Source organism: Crotalus tigris, unplaced genomic scaffold (assembly GCF_016545835.1).
Source record: "Crotalus tigris isolate CLP2741 ecotype Arizona unplaced genomic scaffold, ASM1654583v1 scf7180000017899.1852299, whole genome shotgun sequence".
Classification (NCBI taxonomy): Eukaryota; Metazoa; Chordata; class Lepidosauria; order Squamata; family Viperidae; genus Crotalus; species Crotalus tigris.
Window position 1 is genome coordinate 662,039 of NW_024096711.1, and position 18,100 is coordinate 680,138.

At 39.1% G+C, this 18,100-nt stretch overlaps 1 protein-coding gene across 4 annotated transcripts; it reads left to right on the top strand.

Moving 5' to 3' along the window:
- The first annotated feature begins 6,023 nt into the window (after positions 1-6,023).
- On the top strand, positions 6,024-16,124 carry LOC120308312 (membrane-spanning 4-domains subfamily A member 15-like). Of its 4 annotated transcripts, none has more exons than XM_039344221.1 (7): positions 6,024-6,193; positions 7,068-7,314; positions 8,039-8,161; positions 8,340-8,396; positions 11,244-11,375; positions 13,521-13,646; positions 15,816-16,124. In XM_039344221.1, exons 2-7 carry the CDS (start codon positions 7,099-7,101, stop codon positions 15,927-15,929), a joined length of 768 nt encoding a protein of 255 aa, XP_039200155.1. In that variant the 5' UTR covers positions 6,024-6,193; positions 7,068-7,098; the 3' UTR covers positions 15,930-16,124. The 4 variants fall into 4 exon arrangements, with proteins under 4 accessions (XP_039200155.1, XP_039200154.1, XP_039200157.1 ...); XM_039344220.1 differs by lacking the exon at positions 6,024-6,193 and adding an exon at positions 6,242-6,304; XM_039344222.1 differs by lacking the exon at positions 6,024-6,193 and adding an exon at positions 6,453-6,570.
- The last annotated feature ends 1,976 nt before the right edge of the window (positions 16,125-18,100 follow it).

Consider the following 18,100-nt stretch of genomic DNA (forward strand, 5'->3'; position numbering starts at 1 on the left):
TTGTAAAAGTTTGTCTATAATTAAAATCAACACTGTAGACTTTGTGATACTGTTATTTCCTGTAGATGTTCAGTAAATCTGAATTAGTAATGCTAATGAAATGTGTCTGTATGAAATTGACTACTCACTAATGCCCCAATTCCATTTTCACGTATCCTTCCTCCCCTAGAAGATGAATTTAGAGGACAGTTTATGAAGAAGGAGGATCAGAAACCATAATGAAACTTTTATCATCTCCTTCCTGAGGCCTCCACGACAGCCATAATTAAAGCATTAAAATTTTTACTTGTAGAATCTGCAAGTCTCATCTTCTGACTGTTTGGAAAAAGAAAAGTTCTAAAAATCTTGATACAAATACCTAGATAAATTCAGAAGATTTTTAAAGACTCAGGTACAATTAAAACCGTATGCTCTTCAAGGATGAACAGAGGGACAGAGAGAAAGATATATGACAGTTGCAGGAAAGTGGGAATAGAATAGAATAGAATAGAATAGAATAGAATAGAATAGAATAGAATAGAATAGAACCTTGGAGATCTTCTAGTCCATCCTCCTGTTCGAGCAGAAGAAGCTATACTATATTTCAGAAAAGTGACTGTCTAGTCTCTTCTTAAAAATCTCCAGTGATGAAGTGCCCACAATTTCTGGAGGCAAGCTGCTTCCACTGGTTAATTGTCCTCACTGTTAGAAAGTTTCTCCTTAATTCTAGGTTGCTTCTCTCTTTGGTCAGTTTCCAACCATTGTTTCTTGTCTTGCCCTCTGGTGCTTTGGAGAGTAGCTTGACCCCCTCTTCTTTGTGGCAGCCCCTTAAATACTGGAATACTGCTATCATGTCACCCCTATTTCTTCTTTTCTTTAGACTAGCCAAACCCAGGTCCTGCCTCTGTTCCTCGTATGTTTTAGTCTCCAGGCCTGTGATCATCTTAGTTGGTCTTCTCTGAACTTTTTCCTAGGTCTCAACATCTCTGTTATAGCATGGTGACCAAAATTGGTTGCAGTATTCCAGATGTGGTCTCACTAGGGTTTTATAAAACAGTAGTAATACTTCGTGTGATCTTGATTTTATGCCTCTGTTTATATAACCCAGGATTGTATTAGCTTTTTTGACTGCTACTACACATCAGTCACATCTGATTATCATCCCATTGATTGAAACACCCCTGTCTAATTTCCCCTTGAAATGAACTGCTAGGAGTTGAACTAAAGACTGAAAAGCCAATATCATAATATAGGGAAATTATCCTGGTATCTGAAAGAGATAATCAGAAGCTCTTTTTAAAAAGATGAAATCTGGGACTAGCGTAGTTCATGGAGCGTGGGGGGGGGGCGCGCAGCGGCAGAATCTGTCTCCCCTTCCAAAACACCATTAATAGCACTATTAATAACATTGAAGCGACCTGCTCCCCACACCTCCATAGATGTTCATAGAACAGGCCAATACAAAGTAGCAATAGGAGTATCAGAACTCTAGAGGGCGCTCCCCTGTAACATGCACTCTGAAAGAATGGGGGACTCTCCAATAGAGCAGAAATTTCACCAATGAAGGCAAATTCTCTTATAAATTCTCTTATAAAGAGAAATTTCTCTTTATACTAGGGAGCAATCAACCAAAAAGCAAATGTTCAGTGCCAAATAAGTGCAAAAGGAAACAGAATAGATTAACCCAATATAAATTTGCCAATATACGGAGGGGATTCTTCGACATCTGCTTATGGGCAAAGCAATATGGTGGTCATTCTCTTTCAGCTTGGCTTTCAGCTTGGCTTTCCCAGATTTAAACTGAGAAATGCTGACAGATTCAAGTCCACTTCTGGGGTGCATTCACCATATGTTGTCTAAAAGATCCTCTTGGAGCATCTCTGTGGGTAACAATTTCTGAGAGGATGATTGATGTTGATTCCTCAATGTACTTGAATAGTGATAGAGGTAATAACTTAACAAATGCCACCCCACCACATAGTACAGTAGAGCAGATGGCTTCAGGTGAAAAAAGAGAAGAAGAGATACAACAGCAAGATTTTCTAAAGCTTTGGTTCGAGGAGATGTGGCTTGTATCACAGATACGAGTTGTGCTTTGCTTGGATGCCAAAATATTTGGATAGTTTTTTCCCTTGTAGCATAAAGCTGCTGGAGAATCTCAAATGTGTTGCTTGATGAGTTTAACTCTGTAGACTCCATAGACGGCAACATAAAAAGCACCCACTATAACTACTGGGTGAGAGATAGGCTCAGAAGTTTAATAGCAATGTAGTTATACTGATATAGTCTTTGTATGGCAGCCATACTTGGGATTGTAAATCATTAAGTGGTTTCTAACTGAAAACTGTTGCTATAAAATCTTAATTTTTGACAGAGTTATGTTCCCTAGGGAATTCTTTAACTCATATTTTTATTTCATCCAAAATATTTTGGGTTTCCTCTTGCCTCTTAACTTCAGAATTATATTGTGTCAGAGAACTGGACCAGCCACGCTCACACCTGATTATCATCCCATTGATTGAAGGACCTGTCTAATTTCCCCTTGAAATGAATGGCTAGGACAGGGGTAGCAACCCAAAACACTCAAAGAGCCACTTGGACCCGTTTCCCACCCAAAACAAAACACTGGGAGCCGCAAAACCCTTTTGATATCTAAAATGAAGATAACACTGCATATATCCTTTTTTACCTTTATTATCTCTCTCTCTCTCTCTCTCTGTGTGTGTGTGTGTGTGTGTGTTTGTGTGTATAAAATAAAGGTAAAAAAGGATGTATGCAGTGTTATCTTCATTTTAGACATCAAAACGGTCTCTCTCTCTGTCTCTCTTTCCTCTCCCTCTTTCCTCTCTCTCCCTCTCCCTCTTTTTCCTCTCCCTCTCTTTCTCTTTCCTCTCTTTTTCTCTTTCCTCTTCCTCTCTCTCTCTTCCTCCCTCTTTCCTCTCTCTCTCACTCATTTCTTTCTCTTTCTCACTCTTTCTTTCTTTCTCTCTTTCTTTCCTTTCTTTATCTCTATCTTTCTTTCTTTCTTTCTTTCTTTCTCTCTTTCTCTCTTTTTCTTTTTTCTTTTTTTCCTTCTTTCTCTCTCTTTCTCTCTTTTTCTCTCTTCCCCTCTTCCTTTCTCTCTTTCCTCTCTCTTTTTCTCACTTTCTCTCTCTTTCCTCTCTTTTTCTCTCTCTTCTCTCTTTTTCTCTCTTTCCTCTCTCTCTTTCTCTCTTTCTCTCTCTTTCTCTTTCCTCTATCTCACTCTTTCCTCTTTCTCTCTTCTCTCTCTCACTCTTTCTCTTTCCTCTCTCTTTCCTCTCTCATTCTCTTTCTTAACTTCTTTCTTTCTCTTTCTTTCTTTCTCTTTCTTTCTTTCTTTCTCTCTCTTTTCTATCTTTCTCTTTCCTCTCTTTCTCCCTCTTTCCCCTCTCTCTTTCCTCTTTCCTCTCTCTCTTTCTCTCTTTCTTTCTTTCTTTCTTTCTCTTTGTTTCTCTCTCTCTCTCTTTCCTCTATCCCTTTCCTCTCTCTTTCTTTCTTTCCTTCTTTCTTTCTTTATCTTTATCTTTCTTTCTCTTTCTCTTTCTTATTTTCTTTCTTTCTCTCTCGCTCTTTCTCTTTTTCTTTCTCCCTATTTCTTTCTTTATCTCTCTTTTTCTTTCTTTCTTGCTCTCTCTCACTCTTTCTCTTTATCTTTCTCTCTCTCTTTCCTCTCTTTCTTTTTCTCTGTTTTTCCGCTCTCTTTTTCTCTCTTTCCTCTTTCTCTTTCTTCTCTCTTTCTCTCTCTCTTTCCTCTCTTTCTCTCTCTTTCCCCTCTCTTCTCTCTCTCTTTTTCCTCTCTCTCTTTCCTCTCTCTTTCTCTTTCTTTCTTTCTTTCTTTTTCTTTCTTTCTCTCCCGCTCTTTCTCTCTCTCTTTCCTTTCTTTCTATCTCTCTTTCTTTCTTTTTCTTTCTTTATTTCTCTCTTTCTTTCCTTTTCTTTCTTTCTTTCTTTCCTTTTTTCTCTTTCTCATTCTTTGTTTCCCTCTTTCTTTCCTTCTTACTCTCTCTCTTTCTCTTTCTCTCTCTTTCTCTTTTTCTCATCTCTCTTTCACTCTTTCTCTTTCCTCTCTTTCCTCACTCTTTCTTTCTCTCTCTCCTTTCTGTCTCTCTCTTTCTGTTTCTCTTTCTCTTTTCTCTCTTTCTCTTTCTTTCCCCTCTCTTTTTCTCTCTTTCCTCTCTTTTTTCTCTTTTGCTCCCTCTTTCCTCTTTCTCTCTTTACTCTCTCTTTCTCTTTCTTTTTCCTCTTTCTTTCCTCTTTCTCTCTTTTTCCTCTCTCTCTTTCCTCTCTCTCTTTCTCTCTCTTTCTCTTTCTCACTTTCCTCTCTCTCTCTTCTCTCTTTCCTCTCTCTTTCTCATTCTCTCCTCTCTCTTCTCTCTCTCTTTTTCATTCCTCTCTCTTTCCTCTCTCATTCTTTCTCTCATTCTCTCTCTTTCTTTCCTTTCATTCTTTCTTTCTTTCTCTCTCTCTCTCTTTCTCTCTTTTTCTCTCAATCTTTCACTCTCTTTCTTTCTCTCTTTCTTTCTTTCTCTTTCTTTCTTTCTTTCTTTCTTTCTCTCTTTCTTTCCTTTTTTCTTTCTTTCCCTTTCTCTCTTTCCTCTCTTTCTCTCTCTTTCCCTCTCTTCTCTCTCTCTTTCTTTTCCTCAATCTTTTTTCCTCTTTCTTTCTTTTTCCCTTTTTCTTTCTTTCTCTCTCACTCTTTCTCTCTTTCCTTTCTTTCTATCTATCTCTCTCTTTCTTTCTCTTTCTTTCTTTCTTTCTTTCCCTCTTTCTCTTTCTTTCTTTATTTCTCTCTCTCTCTTTCTCTTTCTTTCTCTCAATCTTTCTCTTTCTTTCTTTCTTTCTTTCTTTCTTTCTTTCTTTCTCTTTCTTTCCTTTTTTTCTTTCTTTCCCTCTTTCTCTCTCTTTCCCCTCTCTCTTCTCTCTCTGTTTCTTTTTCCTCAATCTCTCTTTCCTCTCTCTTTCTCTCTCTTTCTTTTTCTCTCTCTTTCTTTCTTTCTTTTTCCTTTTTTCTTTATTTCTCTCTCACTCTTCCTCTCTTTCCTTTCTTTCTATCTCTCTCTTTCTTTCTCTTTCTTTCTTTCTCTCTTTCTTTTTCTCTTTCTTTCTTTCTTTCCCTCTTTCTCTCTCTTTCTCTCTCTCTCTCTCTTTCTTTCTTTCTTTCTTTCTTTCTTTCTTTCCCTCTCTCTTTCTTTCTCTCACTTTCTTTCTTTTTCTCTTTTTCTTTTTTCTTTCTTTCCTTCTCTCTCTCTCTCCCTCATTCTTTGTTTCCTTCTTTGTTTCCTTCTTACTCTCTCTCAGTATCATAATATAGGGAAATCATCTTGGCATCTGAAAGAGATAATGGCAAGCAGCTTTTTAAAAAGATGAAATCTGGAAATAGCGTAGCTCATGGGGGGGGGGGCAGCAGCTGAAGCGAACTTGAAGCGACCTGCTCTCCACACCTCCATAGAGGTTCGTAGAACAGGCTAATACAAACTAGCACTAGGAGGATCAGGACTCTAGAGGGCGCTCCCGTGTAATATGCACATTGAGAGAGCGGGGATTCTAACAGAGCAGAAATTTCTCTCACCAGTGAAGACGAATTCTCTTATAAATTATCTTATAAAGAGAAAGTTCTCTTTATACAAGGGAGTGTCAACCCAAAAGCAAATGTTCAGTGCAAAATAAGTGCAAAAGGAAACATAATAGATTAACCCGCGATAACTTTGCCAATACACTGAGGGGACTTCTTTGGTATCTGCTGCGTGGCCAAACGATATGGTGGTCCAGATGTTTCAGCGGTCTGAGGTTCCCAGGGAGAGTTCCGCAAGGAGCGCAGTCGGAGGCTGGGGTCGACTCCCTCCAGCCTCCCTCCCCGTCATGCCGTTGCGGCTTTGCCTGTTCAAATGCCTAAAAGAGCAAGCCGAAAGCTACAGAGAGCACCGGTGGAGGGAAAGGAGGGGGAAAAAAATCTTTCTGCTGGGCGAGAGCTATTTAAAGAGCTTGGGGGGTGGGGGTGGGGGAGAGAGACGGACTGGAAAGCTATGATCGAAAGAGACGTGATTCGTTTTAGCCAGGGAATAAGAGGGCATTATATATTTGAATATTTTTCCTCTCATTTCTGAATGAGCAGAAGGTTCCTGGCCCAAACTGGTATTTGTTGCAACAGTTAAAGGGGCAAGCAAGAAGTTTTTTTCTGGAGTCCCCGATTAAGGTATGAGTAAATCCCTCCTTTCAGTAGGTGGGGGAGCCCCGCCTTCTACTTGTTCGCATTAAGGTACTTTCGTTTCTCCTGAGGCTTATGTGTATCTCGTCTTGAGCGCTTGTGAGTAAATTCTGGTTATTTTTTTAAAAATAATATGGAATTAATGTGTGGACCATCCTGTGCCTGTTCCTTCTCCTCTTCAGGCATCCACCTGCTATCTTCACAGCCTTGCAGTGACCTAAGGTCCTCTAGATGGGAGAATAAGGGGAGATTTAGTAGACAGGAAAGAGTTTACAGCCAATCTTGCCCTGATGGAAGTGCCCAATACGCACACAAGTGCCCTGTAAATTTACAAAGATTAAGTATTTGAAGTTCAGTGTTCAAAGGTAGGTAGGTGGGTGGGTGGGTGGGTTGATTTTTTGCTAAACTTTGACTTCAATTAATGCAGCTCAAGAAGGACGTAGCTTCCTCTTAAGGTCTGTACAAATCCTAATTGTGGGATTGATTTGGGCCATTGAGTCAGGGTTTTAAAAATCCGGTAGGTTATTAGGTGTCGATAGCAGTTGGGACTTTCCTGTATCGCTTTACTGCTTTCTGAGGTTGTCTGGATTTTGTTAGGAAACCCAGGCTGATGCTCCAGTTGTGTTCTGAAAAAAAACATCACCTCATCAGTGAAGCAAAGCTGGAATTCAGATTCCTGCTCTTGTGTCCTTCACAGTAACTTGTTCTGTCCAAATCGGAATGACCTTCCTGGAAGATGGCAATCAACATGATCATCCTTTAAATCCATCTGCCAGTAACAGGACAGGAGGATAATCACTAGACTTTCTTAGTTTTTTTCCTTGAAAACATTTTGCTTCTTTTCTCACTTGTTCGTTTGCAGGTAACTGAGCTAGGCATCACTTCCAACAAGCATGGCCAGTGGAACCGTAGTTGTCGTCCCCTCTAATGCACAGAATGTAATCCAAACAGCCCCTGGATTGCCCGGTGTTGCTCTTCAGGCATCTGGAGCAACTCCAAATCCTCAGTATGGAGCTCAGCAACTTGGAATTTCCACCAGTGCTCCTCAACAAGTCCCCCAGAAGGGTCCTATGGAGAGATTCCTCAGTGCTGAGGCCAAAGTGCTTGGGGTACGTATGCTTTGCTATGTGCCTGTTTGAAGTCCATTAAGGTTTTAGAGCTCTGTAGAGACCTGTGAATCCTATGCTGAAGTTCTAGAACTTGGCTTGGCTGTTGTCTGGCTCTGGAATATTTTCCAGAAACATCTGTTCTTCCCGGTAGTTTCATTTGTGTTTCTGCAAAATATTCTGACTCAGATATGCATTCCTTTTCTTTGCTCCTTAAGTGAGAAAAGTGAGCTCAGCCAGACCTTTTTCTCCCTTCTCTCTGAGAAGCTCAACTGTTGGGCATTTCTCCAGAAGAACTTGGTCATAGATTGGCTGCAGCCCAAACTGGTTGAAGTCGCTTTGTGCTTATGACTATGGTTAACTTCCTCCTGCAGAGGTGTCTGTAGTGAGAGAAGTGAAAGACCCATCTCTGAAAGGCCTTCTTCCTGACAAGAGCAGCCTGATTGTAGGTCAAACTCTAGTCTATTATAATCTGGAGGAAATGTCAGGTACATAGGGACAATGGTGTCTGAAACTGTCCCTTCTCCCCATTTGAATTTTTCACCATAGGAAACCAGGGCTTTGGTTAATATCTGCACTGGAAGCTTAGAAAGCCCAACCCTTTTGAAGGACCTTTTAAAGATGGATAGAAATGATGCTTTTCCAGGAGTGCTAACAAATTAGAATATTTGTCTTTCTCAGTTTCAGAGAATGAATTTGTCTTATTTTGAGTGTGTTCCTTCCGTAGGCTGTCCAGATCATGATTGGGTTGGTCCACATTGGCTTTGGAGTTGTCTCGCTTTATCTCATTCATTCTTCCTATTTTATCTTGTCTGGAATTGGAGGTTATCCCTTTTGGGGAGGGATATTTGTAAGTATGTGTAAATTTTTGTTGAGTCATGCATCATGGTATTAATGGCTAATGGATATCTATAAAAGTCCTGTTTGCTCTGGAACCTCCCTGGTTTCTTATGGGTGACAGAGTTTTCTGATAATTTTTCCCTTTTATTTGCAGTGAAGTACAATAATTTGTTTTTCTTTTTCCATAGTTCATTTCTTCTGGATCACTTTGTGTAGCAGCTGTGAACCGTCCAAATCGTGGTTTGGTGAGAAAGCTATTTATTCCCTCAAATAGCTTAATATATTTAAAATATTCTGTTTATAACTTAAATTTCTATTAATCCTAAATCTGTTTTAGAGCTTTATACAATTAAAATACCATAATCAAATTTAACTTTAAATAACCACATTATCAGTTCAGGTATCCCTTCCAAATACATCCTGATTCCTTAATTTTATCATAAATCTTGTTTCTTTCTTCTTCCACTAATATCTCCCAATTAAACTAAAATATTGATCTATCCTATACATATCTAATCCATCCATCCATCAATCAATTTCTTTAAACTGATAAAGTATTATCAACCTTAAATCATTTAAGTCCATTAGACAAGGTTCTGATTTCATCCAATTAATTATCAAACCTAATAACATCCATATTATCAAACAGATACATCATCTTATTAAAATAACATTCAATTAATTATTACTTCAATCCTGATCTAAAACACCTCTTCAGTATTCTTCATTCCATTACATAATAATTTTCATATAAATAAACCTATTATTCCAAAAAATACATTCTTACTCTATTTAATGTAGATATTCTAATAATCGTCCATTTTTCTTACTTCTAACTCAAGAACTTAATCCTTAAATCAATTCATAGTTCTAAAAATGCCTTAAATCCAGTATACATAGTTTTAAGTTTCTCTTTTCAGTCTTATTCTAGGCTTCTTTTTATGCCAAGCAGGTTTCCACAACAGAGCTTCCCTTTCAGCCGATAGGTTTCTCTTTTTTGCTTGTAATACCATTTGAGACAGTAAGAAGCCTCCTATCTTCTGCATTGGACCTCTATTTCTCTTATCCTTGAAGCCTCGCTGCTTTCAAGGTTCAAATCTCAATCTTTGCTTTTTCTGATCCTCAAAAATATAGATAAGATGCTTGTAAGGTAAAATAAGTTCCTCTGTATTCTCAATGAAGTCATCTTTTAGTGTATTTTGGTTTGTAGAATAGTCAAATGTAGTCTGAGAATCAATTTTAAGATTTGAAGGAGAGTTTCTGGCTCTTAGTTCTGTGGTAATCTCTTTCATTGTAGCAAATTCCTCTTTAATCTCCCTTAGTTCCTCTTCTGGTATGTTTTGGTTTGTAGAGTAGTCAGAAGTGATCTGAAAGTCAGTTTGAGAGTTTAGGGTAGAGTTGGCTCTTCGTTCTGTAGTAATCCTTTTCCTTATGGCACATATTTCTTCAGTAGCCTCATAAATCTTTTCCAGTATAAGCTTGCAATTTAAGTGAGAGTAAAATTTCTCCATTTTAAAAGTGATTAAAGAAGATCCTTTCTTTATTCTTTTTAGTAAAAACTGTAGTTAAGCAGTGTCCACCCCCTCAGTTCCCATAGCTGCATCAGCTTATCTTATCCAGAAATAGTTTGAAGGTCAGGTCCTTCTCTCCAAAGAATAATCCAGAGTTACAATATTAACTTTTCACCACTAGATGTCCTCAGTAAATAAAAAATCTTTTCCAGACACCATTTTTCCCCCTTTTTCTATCTTTTAAAGGAAAAATTGGAGAAAGAAATAATCTTGCAATTTAAGCATTTTTTTCCTGTATCCCAAAATAAATGAAAATAAAATGTAGTCTTTAAATTTTTTTGTTCTCAGCGCCTTTCTTCCCACATATACAAAAGCTGTTTTTTTCCAGACGGGGAAGTAATTCCAACCAAGCTTTTACAGGCAATAAAAAAACCAAAGAGGACAAAGAGAGGGGCAAAGAAGGTCTCACCCGAATCCTCCGTGCTGGGTCTGATATGCTTAGGTGTAATTATGACTTCGGCTGGTGCAACAGGGTAATCGGCTATCTTGCAGGATGATCTTTGCTCCATCGACCTTAAGGAAATAGCTGGAGCCATGGGAGAAGCTGCTGCTCTCCTGCAGTCACCAGCAAGCCTCCTCCTTGGTGGTTGCCCCTCCAGGGCGACTTTCGACCGACTAAGGGGTCTACCAAAGAAGAAAACCCAGCCGGACTGGAGACGAGTCCCCAGATGCGACCGGTGTCTCCGCATACCGGAACCGGAAGTCCTTTTATTGTGTTTCTTTATAAGTCCTTGGGTCCTTTTATATATTGTCTTCAGATACTGCTCAGTCTTAAATCAACATGATGAAAATGAGAGAAGCCTGAGAGAGTCAATGACCATGACATAGGTGCTTGTTCTACCAGAGCTTGCTAGTTGCCACTAGTAATGGTGCTAGTCCTGGGCAAAGAAGTGTGTTCTTGCATTTTCTAATCTTGAACCATACCTCCAACATTATTATTCCTCCTCCTCCTCCTCTTCCTCCTCCTCCTCCTCCTCCTCCTTTTCGATAGAGGGTCCAGTTTGCAAAGTATTTCTTCACGATAGCAACATCAGGAAGAAACCTAGTGTATTAGGAGTAAAAGTATGGAACTAGAGTGGGAATCATCCTGGAAATCAAAAGGGAAAAGAGAACTGATGGTAACCCTTTTACAAAGACCTTGCATTCTTCTCCTCTGTTCCTTTTTGATTTAAAGTGTGTTCATAGCAACATGGAAATATCTTTGTCTTTTAAAGGAACAAAGTGTGTATTCAAAAGAAGAAAAACAACCATCTTGATGGTAAATTACTACAGTCCTGAAAGGGGAGAACTGAAAAGAGCAATTTTTAAGTGTTCAGAATTATCATTACCGGCTCCTGGGTTTCTCCATTCCCATCTGATTAGTTGCCTCTCTGTAATGTTGTATAGCTAAAAGAACATTTAACATTAACATTTAATGCTTAGAGTATGTTGGCACTAATTGCTTTTATGTTTTGCCTTTAATAAGACCTATGCCTACACTGTAATTATAATTTCTCTCCTTCTGGTGTATTGCTGTTTCAGGTGAAATCCAGTGTAGCAATGAACGTCATAAGTGCTATAATAACATTAATTGGTGTCATCCTGTATATTTTTGAGATCATGAGCAATAATCGTATTAGATATATTGGTCAATATAACACTGAAAGTTTAATCGTAAGTAAACCAATCTTGTCTTAAATTTTGTCTTCATGTGCAGACTCCGGAAAGAGATTATATATGCAGGGGAGATATCCCAGATCCTTCACTTTGTAGATTTCTTCTTTCTCTTCCAGTTTCTTTCTTTTTGGTGGGGAGGGGAATAGATTTTTTTTTAAAATTGAAAATGTATTTTAGACATACCTTTTGACTATGTCTCTGCAGAGTGTTGGTTGTTTTACACTATGGCTTAAGTGCTGCAAAAGAAAGAATAGTTTGAAAATTCTACATAGAACAGAATATAGCTGTACATGTTGAAATGTATACCAGGTTTTCCCGCCACCCTCACATCCTCATCCCTTCTTTGCATTTGACACACGAGTTTTAGAAAACTGAAATTTAGGTAAGTTCTGAAGTGTGGAGAGTTTAGAATCATAACAATACCCAGGATCAACGAGTTGATATTTTACTATTTTGTGAAGTGCTTTCTTTTGTTTCCTTATTAGTGTTAAATCATAGTAGTATCACATCCAGGATTTTTCTCCTTTCCAACCTGACAGATGATTGGACAGATTGGGTAAAGAAAATAGATCCAGCTGTATCCTTTTTGATGAGGGGAAACAATATATCTTAGACTGGCTGAATCTAGATCATGTGGCTGCCCTTAACCATACTCTGCTAATGCCAGTTTTCCCCAATTTTCCCATGAGGTAACTTTTACCTTATCCTCAGCCAATGAGTAAGATTCCAATCCTTATGTCATCATTAGCTGGTATAAACTAGTCTTTTCCTCTCCTCTTATTCTGACCCCATCCAACAACAGCTTCAAAGTGTATAAAATCTATTTCTCTTCACCCATTATCTTGGAGATAAAGTCAGGTGACCAAGACTGGATATGTTAGGACAATGCGGAGGCCTTTTGCTTTTCCTCTTTGGACTAGCCAGCCTCTGTCTTAACCCTTTCTCTTTCTCCCTCTCCATCAGCACTTTGTTTCTTGAGGTTTCCTATCCATCCCCTCTCACCTCCATCATCCCAAAGGTGCTTTTTTAAGAGGCAACTGGACCTTCTTATTTTTCTGTGAAGACATTTCGCTTCTCATCCAAGAAGCTTCTTCAGCTCTAATTAGATGGTGGCCTCAATGACTAATTGCTAAAAGAATGCAAATGACCAGCTGTCTGCAAGGAATATAAATCCCTCCATTTCCCACCATCTAGTCAGAGCTGAAAAAGCTTCTTGGATGTCTTCACAGAAAAACGTCTTCACAGAAAAACAAGAAAGTCCAGTTGCCTCTTGAAAAAAGACCTTTGGGACAACCATGACGTGGAAAACAGACCCTCTATATTTCCTATTGGGAAATGGAGGACAAGCAAATTACATCTATTTACTTTGACAGTGAGATAGGCAGTATCTATATTTGATAAATAAGCAAGATAAATCTGTTTATAGTATGGTTTAAGCTCTCCACCCCTCCCTGCCAGAAAAGGTGGCTTCAGCTAGTCTGTTTCGGGTCTTCTGCCTTGCAGGATATATCTAATTGTGGCAGGAGCTGCCTTCCTCTTCTCAGAAGATTACTAGTGCTCGCTTGGACTATTAGTACCCAATATCATTTCATTTTCATCTTTAGTTTACCTTAAATTTAACTTGAGAGATGCCCAAATTGAGGGTGGAAGGAAGGTACAGCACATACTCCATTTCTGTTGTAGTACCCTGAGTGATGGATATTTTCCTTACTGATTGATGCAATGTTGAAAATGGATAGCAGCTACTAGCCATTTATTTAGGACCACATCCCCTCTGGGACTTTCCAAGCCAGCTTCTGATCAGCAAAGACAATGGGGGTGGGGAAGCTGGAGTCACTTAACAACCATAGGATTCTCTTAACTGCAGCAATTTGCTTAACAACAGTGGCAAAAAGGATAAAATTACGCTTGACTCACTTAACAACTGCCTTGCTTAACAGTGAAAATTCTGGTCCCAAATTATGGTTGTAAGTCGAGGGTTACCTGTACACAGCCTCTGTTTTTCCCAGTACAATTGTTCCTCCCAGTGTTTCCCCAGGAAGCAGCTGGGAGTCCCTTTTAATGGTGCAGCACATAAAATAAAATACATACTACTATATTAATTTCTCAGCAGACAACAATTATCTTTCCACATGTCTACAGCTTCCCGAACAGAATATCGGTTATGGCCTCTGCGGTCTGCTGTTCTTGTTCAACCTGCTGGAATTTTGCATCGCTGTTTCAATTGCACACTTTGGGTGCCAGGCAACTTGCTGTAGTGATGATCAGGTAAATATTTGATACTTCACTAATAGCTTTAGCAGTTGAAATGTGTTTTAATATTAGGAACTCAGGATAGTAGTTGGGCTTGATCTCCGAGCTTGGTGAGTTGGCTACAAACGTTTCATCTCAATTCAGGGGGACATCTTCAATGTACTTTGAATTGTGTTCATCTGTCAAAGCACAGGTCTTTTAAATATCTTTTTGTGTGATGTAAGTTTTGTGTGATGGTAAACCAAACCTACCAAAGAATCAACAATGTCTTCAGAGACATCGGATTTACAATAAAAACTGAGAACAACAAACTGCCATTCCTGGACATTCTTGTAACCAGAACTACCAATGGCCAACTTCTAACATCCGTGTACAGGAAGGCAATACACATACAGATCAAATCTCAACTTCCACAGCAACCACCCCAAATGCTACAAACAAAGCTTCGACAGAACACTGTTCGGGAGAGCGGAATCCCATTGCAACACCACGGAAGCCAGATCAGCAGAACGAAAACACTTATACAAAGTCTTCGAGAGAAACAGATACCCACAAAACTTCATCTGGAGATCCCTACACACAAACAATACAAACACCCAAAGCAACACAACAGTTGTTACAGGAACACCAATGATCAGATGAATCACAATCACAGAATGTATCAGAGATGACAGCAAGACTACTACACTAACATATCCTCACAGTAGCCCACAAACCAGCCTCAACCCTCAGACGGACCCTCTCAAAACCTAAGAAACAGTCAGAAACAAACCAAAGATCAGGCATCATATACCAAATCCAGTGCAGCAACTATGAAAAGAACTATGTGGGCCAAACAGGGAGAAAACTATCTATCAAACTGCAATAAACAGACACATTGACATCGATCCAATCTATGAACCGCTGAGAACCAAAGAACTACTTGAACCGCAATCCCGAAAGCAGCATTTAAAATGAACAAATAGGAACCTCACCACACAGCAAAAAAGCACAACCCCCCACAAGAAACCAGACCGCATTTCAACAACAGCCATCCATTCAAACAACCCGAAACTAGACTCGAAACCAGACCCTGACTCAGAGGCAAACAAAGGAACAAACAACATTTGTATCACACAGAGGATACTTAAACACAAAGGACTATGGCCCAGCAACAACAACCAGCCAATCAAATAGCCCAAAACTAGACCATGACTCAGCAACATCAAGAAAAATAACACACAAACTAATTTACATCACAGAAAAAGGTATTTAAAAAGCCAGTGCTCTGACAGAGGAGCACAATTTTAAGCGCACTGAAGATGTACCCCAAATGGAGACGAAACATTTGCAGCCAAGTCGCCAAGCTTGGAGATCAAACCAACAGCCCAGCTTTAGCAGTTCTCATTGTTAAAGAAGTGAAAGAAGAAGATTGTCCATTTTTCTTCATTATATTTACACTCCACTAACCTGAACCTTTGCTTTTGCTCACCAATAGGTGAGATTGGCTGCTCAGGTTACCCAGTAAGCTGTATAATTAGAAGAGGCTTGAATTTTGATGCAACACGCTGTGGCTATTTGCTTCTGCATATGAGTAATTAGATGACACCAGTGTTGGGATTCAAATATGTGAACAACCAGTTCTCTGTGTGGATGCCACTTCCGGAAATCCATTTGGGGCCTGGGCAACAAAAAATTAGCTACCGGTTTTGCCAAAGTGGTGTGAACTGGCTGAATCCCACCACTGGATGACATGGATTTTTCCTAGCTTCTCTTTTGCTAGAGAGGGAATGTCAAGAATAAAACACAATTGTGTTGTCTCTTTATAATTCAGTGATGCAGAAGTTCATCTCCTTATTTAAGAGGGCTCAGCTCTAAATGTATATATTTACTTCAGTAGTGTGACTCCATTAATTTAAAGTATCTGTCACTTGATCACATTTTCTCACAATGCTACCATTTTTTAAAAAAAATAGCTTTCATTTTTAAAAAATAACATTATTTTTAAATCTCAGACAAACAGTCCCTAAATCATTTGCATGTTAATTTATAGTTTTAAAGAATTCTCTATCAGGACTTTGAGCTATCAAGGAGACTCCCAGCATCACAGTTAACAACACACAACTGGAGAATCTATTCTTCCTACCCAGAGTAACAGGTGCCTCTCTGAGTATGTTCTGTATTGACTATTCTTTTCTGTTACAGCCAACCATACATTTTGTGCCTTACCAAGTCATCGGAGATGGAGCAGTCAGAACTGAACCAAATCCTTCTCCTCCACCACCAACCTACGATAATGCGGTTACCAAATCTCCATAAAACAAGAACTCCAGGAAGGAAATGTGAGACGTGTTGCCACAAAGGTTTCAGGAGAAGCAATGGATTTCATTGTGGGGAAAAATGCACGCGCAGCAAACTGCTGTGCTTCCCCCCCCCACAAATCTCATAACCTTTTGATACCCTTTGTCCCAGTGAAGCAGCCAGAAGATTAAACCCTTTTGACTTAATGCCTCACCTACCTAAAGAGATAATATGCTTAGTTCCTTCTCCTATCTCTTCCTGTCTTTGTTAGTTCCTTCTGCTTTCATCTCCCTGTATTTGTTCTTATCTGGTCTTTGACCATGTAATGTGTTACTAGAAAATAGTTGCTTACATGAAGACATTTTCCAATGAAGAAACCTTTGTCAGCATTTAATGGTAAAGCCTATGTATGTAACAAGTATATAAGAAGCAATACACTCAGAGTTTGTCAAGCTGTGTCCTGCAGCTTCAAACCTCTGCTCAAGACATGCCTGCGTCTTTTTCTTAGCCTCTTACATCTCATGTTACTATATTTTGTACTTCATCTTCCTTGTTTATTTTTCAATTAAAGCCTTTAAAACCGAATTAAATGGCGGCAAATTTTAAAATTCTTCTATTTTACTTAATTTTACTTCCCTAGAAGCAAGAATTTGTGCTACAAATCATCAGCATATTTATGAGGAAGTACAGAGTGGATAATACAACCTTTTTATTACTCTTTTGTTTATATTCTAAATGATGTTTGTTTTTTATGACAAATACAAAATTAGGTAGGAGATCTGATGCTATAGAAAAGAAAAAGAGCTACTAAAATTAAAAGAAAAAATACTAATAAAATATGTGATTGACACAGTTCAGGTAGTTCTCAACTTATGACTGCAATTCTGGGATCATGTCTGTCCAGCATCAAAACCCCAGATGCCCCTGGAGGGAAGTCAGCAGCCATCCTATCAGGGAAGCAATGATGAGGGAAGATGGAAAACATGATTTCCACATTGAATCAGAGGAAGCCAATGGTAGTTGCCCTCAGCTATGGACTGGAAATGAGAGGGAGGCTGTATTATGCGGATGAGTCCTTAAAGATGGTTACAAGAAGTCCTTGAGGCAAAGTCAGGAGGGTGTGTGGATGGGCTCATTCTCTCATTAAGCAATCTCGTGCTCAGAGTGAGGTAGAGTGTCTTCCAGGATTCAAGCTATAGATAGTCCCCATTTAATAAGAGTTAACAGTTACCGAAGTGACGGAAAAGCAACTTTTAAGACCAAGTCTCCCATTTAGGGCCTTCAGGGGTTTGTAAAGTAAAGGAAAGCTGAAGTAAAACATAAGCACAGTTGTGGTTTCAGAAAGTCCATTGCTAAGTGAGGCAGTTAAGTGAATTGTGCCCAATTTATGACCTTTATTGCCACTGTTGTTAAGTGAATTATTCTGGCTGCTAAGTGATTCACATGATCATTAAGCAAATCTGACTTCCCCCACTGACTTTTTAAAAGTGAGCTGGGAAGGTCAAAAATCACCGAGCTTGGCGTGCTGTCATTCATACATGTCTGGTTGCCAAACACCTGAGTTTCAATCACATGAACATGGGGATGCTGCTACATGTGAGGACTGGTCATGAGTCACTTTTCTCAGTTTTGTTGTAACTCTGAATGGTCACTAAATGACCGGTTGTAAAAGAACTGCCTGTAATAGCGGTTGCATAATCTTTATGATCCCAAAACAGATTAGAAGAAGTTTGCATAGAACTAAAATATTCCATGGTGTTAGGGCACTTAAACTGGTCAAAAACACAGGGTCCATGCAAACTGCCATTGCTTGATTTTTTTTTGATTATCATTCCATCTCTGAGCATGGCTGACTCTGGGTGCATCTGAGAACTAACACGCTGAAAATTGTTATGGAGTGGAGTCAAATGAATAGAAGGAACAGGATTTCATTTGATCCGGGGTTCCACTCTGTAACTTGTGCAAGATTAATAGGATGCTTCTGAATATGATAGAGGAGATCCCTTTCATTGCTAACTAAATCACACAAAGATCATTAGATGCCTAATCCAACTGGAGCCCTCCCCTTTCTTTGGACAAATCAACCCCTGGAGCCAGACTTATTATCATTCTCTTTCAGCTCAGCTTTCCCAGATTTATATTAAGAAAGGTAGACAGATTCAAGACCAGTGGTGGGATTCAGCCGGTTC

Excerpts from the sequence above, each read along its gene's own strand:
- LOC120308312 (XM_039344221.1), top strand. The coding sequence starts at position 7,099 with ATGGCCAGTGGAACCGTAGTTGTCGTCCCCTCTAATGCACAGAATGTA. Across the intron at positions 7,315-8,038 it reads CTGAGGCCAAAGTGCTTGGG|GCTGTCCAGATCATGATTGG; the intron begins GTACGTATGCTT and ends TTCCTTCCGTAG. Across the intron at positions 8,162-8,339 it reads CCTTTTGGGGAGGGATATTT|TTCATTTCTTCTGGATCACT; the intron begins GTAAGTATGTGT and ends CTTTTTCCATAG.